Source organism: Atta cephalotes (assembly GCF_000143395.1).
Source record: "Atta cephalotes unplaced genomic scaffold scaffold00002, whole genome shotgun sequence".
Lineage (NCBI taxonomy): Eukaryota > Metazoa > Arthropoda > Insecta > Hymenoptera > Formicidae > Atta > Atta cephalotes.
Window position 1 is genome coordinate 3,145,568 of NW_012130066.1, and position 3,295 is coordinate 3,148,862.

The following is a 3,295-nucleotide window of genomic DNA, read 5'->3' on the forward strand; positions in this document are numbered from 1 at the left end:
CATATATATAATAACAGTATTTTGTATAATTAATTTTTATATTATAAAGGAAAAACTGCTAAAAAACTTTATTGCTTTATGAAGAGAATGTAAACTTGTTGTTAAATATACCAGGACAACCAGCCAACAAATCCCTAAAGTATAGGCATCTGGCGGAAAGCACGGCTCTGTGAACGGGAAAACACGCTCCTCTATATACAAGATCCACATCGGAACAGTGTTTGTAATCGTATAACATTGACAGATCTTGCTTAAAAGTAGCAGCTGGCGGTCTAGCTAATTCGGCTTGAACGTGAAGATCTTTCAACGCAGCTAACGCCTCATACTCTTCAAGTAAAGCAGTTGCTTCTAAGTGACTCCATGTGCACACCAGGTCTCTAATAATTCTACCATGATCACATGCTTTAGAAGAGCGACGTCTCCTAATAAATTTCTTGCGTAGTGTCGCAAATCCTGTCATCTTCTTCTTTTTTTCTCTATACATGAATAAACAACTATAGAAAGTTTGATGTGCGGTCAAATCTATGGCTCTCATTTTTCAATCATTATTTATCTATATATTCCAAAATATTAACACAGTATACTTTTAAAATTCATTATTTTTTTTTATATTTCTTGTTTATAAGATAATATTTAAAAATAGTCACATTGATTAAAACGTTTCTCTTGTTTGAAAATTTAAAGACTAACATGGATAGATTCTATTTGCAATACTCGCAAGCATAATTTCATTCTTGTTGTTCATCAAATGTTAAACAAGGATGAAATGATGCGAGCGCTGTGAATGCCAAATGGAACATACCCTATGATATAAATATTGTAAATGTATAAAACATTGATAATGTACCTAACTGCAATGCCATGTTGTTCCGGACTACTTGATGCTGAGAGTCTGGCTGCTTGGACAGAATCTCCACCTACGCTGGTGATGCTTGATGATGCAGAAGCACCCATTCTATGTGTCATGTGAGAGGCATCTCCAAGCTGTCTTCTCATGAACCAGGAGTCTCTTTTATCAGTATTATCTATACCCCTTATGCGTCTGCGTTGTAACACACACGGTGTCAAAATACGAAGTACATTCATTGCTCACCCAGACGACAGCCTGAAACAAATCAATGTATATTTGGAGCATATATTAGCAGATAATTTGATGTCACAGTATAAGATTTTAATTTTTGCAAAATTATAAATTTGATATAATGCAAAGATAAGAAAGATGAACAAGTAATCCATACAAGATATATTAATATTAATGGCTTATTTATATATATAATTCTTCAAATATATCTTTTAATTAAGACAACTGTAAATGTATTTATTTGAATTTTTTTTGTTGTTATAAATAATTTTATCTATTTTACTGTGAATTTGTAATACAGTGTTATACATTACTGTTAAATATTTCTTTCTGATGAAATGTGTGTCTACATTTTAAAATTGCGTTTGCATACTCAAATATTTTATTTAAGATAGCAAAAGGAAATTCATGTTTATGCAAGCAAATTTTAGCCATATTAAAAAAGCACGAGAAGTATCAAATATTAAACACTTAACATTTAAATTGGTTTAAATTTCTCAAATGTTCTACTTGAATTTGAATATATAAACTGTACTTGCATGGTTGAAACAGCATTGGCATATATGCAAACAACATGCAAACGGAGCACCAGGCCTTTGAGTAACAGATAAATTGACGTATTGATAATGCATCGCATAGCGACAGATTCCCGACGAGCGTTTCCCCAAGAGGTATCACTATCCAGTCACAGCGAGGGAAAGGGGAGCGCGAATCTTCGCGATCACGAGATCGGTAGATCCCATGAGACATACATGGTGCACCGTTTGGACACAACGCGAAGGTATCAGGGGGCTGTGCGAACAATCGCGCAAATAACGCGTGACGGACCATGCAGCCAGCGATAAATGACGTGCAAAGCAGAGCAGGTTCACTCACCTTCGCTTTCGCAGAGTCGAAGGGGGGAAGAGGAAGATGGACGAAAAAAATAGGAAAACGCTTGTGTGATATAAGCCAGAGTTGCATGAATAGAAAGGACGATAACGAGTGAGTTACACACAAACAATACCTGCCGTCGGCCGTCAGGTAAAATTCGCGGATTTCACGACGGTAACGACAGTAACAGAGGAAGAGAAAGGGGACGCGGGAGTGCTCGGCGTCGTTACCTGGGTCTCCGGGACTGGCGTCCCTCATCCATATTACTCGCGTTCACTCAGTGCGACACTCGGCCGCACAAACTCTCGCTGATAATCATCACAATGCACGACAGCCATGTTTATCATCCGGGGGAGGGAGAGAGCAAGCGAGCGTGTGTCCAGCGTCTCTTGTGCGTGCGCGCGCGTGTATGAGCTGGTGTGTGTGTGTATAGGGTAAATAAAAGCGAGCGGAGAGGTAGATCGCGGTCGCGGCGCCTAACGGTGTCGTCACTCGTTGCCGCAGCGGGGCGCGCTGCGGGCAGCTCGAGAGCTCGAATCGAACGAATCGATCGCGCCGCGATCACGTCAAACGCGATGTCAGACGTCACACGGTGCCGACCGCGAACGCCGCAGCTACGATGACGTTTAGACGTTCGATCGTTGATGACGACACGACTCTTATCGACGCTTATCACTCTTCAACACTTCAAAACACTCTTCAAAAACGTATAGGATTGAACGTGTGCGTACCTATTTGGCGTTGAAATTTTGTTTGCTTTATTTCGTGCGATATCTCGAAAAAAATATTTGCTTGACAACAAAAAAAGCATGATTTTTAATTAGATCCTTAAAAAAAATTTTATATGAGGTCATAATCATAAATAGTTTAACATACGAATTTACAAGCATAAATCAGTTATTAAATTATCTGAGATTAGTTATGAAATTATTTCCGAAATCTCATGTCACAATACATGAATATTACATAAAATGCGATCCGATGCATAAATTTATTTTAAAATTTTGTGAATGTATATTTTTTATATTATATACTTTAAAATTATACGTGTTTATAGTCATTCTTACTTAGTTATTCTTACTTAAAACTGTTTTAAATATATATAATTTTAAGCTGTCAAAAATCAATTAGAGCTGCTTCATTGATATAACATTAAAATAATTAACATTAAAATAAGATTGTGAACCGGTCATACAATTATTTAAATATGTGTCTTTGTTTTTAGTTTTTATTTTGTTTTTTTTACATACTTACAATACTTTTTACAATTTTTTTCCATATACTGATGAATATATCAATACAAATTTATAGATATATATATATATATATATTAGGTGTAGT

General features: G+C 36.4%; 1 protein-coding gene across 1 annotated transcript in view; it reads right to left on the reverse strand.

Moving 5' to 3' along the window:
- LOC105620158 (BTB/POZ domain-containing protein 7) overlaps positions 1-1,086 on the reverse strand; it is a 19,432-nt gene extending 18,346 nt beyond the window's left edge. The window contains exons 1-2 of the mRNA XM_012201667.1: positions 848-1,086; positions 112-476 (exon numbers count right to left, since the gene is read on the reverse strand). Of these exons, the coding sequence (XP_012057057.1) occupies positions 112-476; positions 848-1,086 (604 nt within the window). The remainder of the gene's footprint in view (positions 1-111; positions 477-847) is intronic.
- Between the last annotated feature and the right edge of the window lie 2,209 nt (positions 1,087-3,295).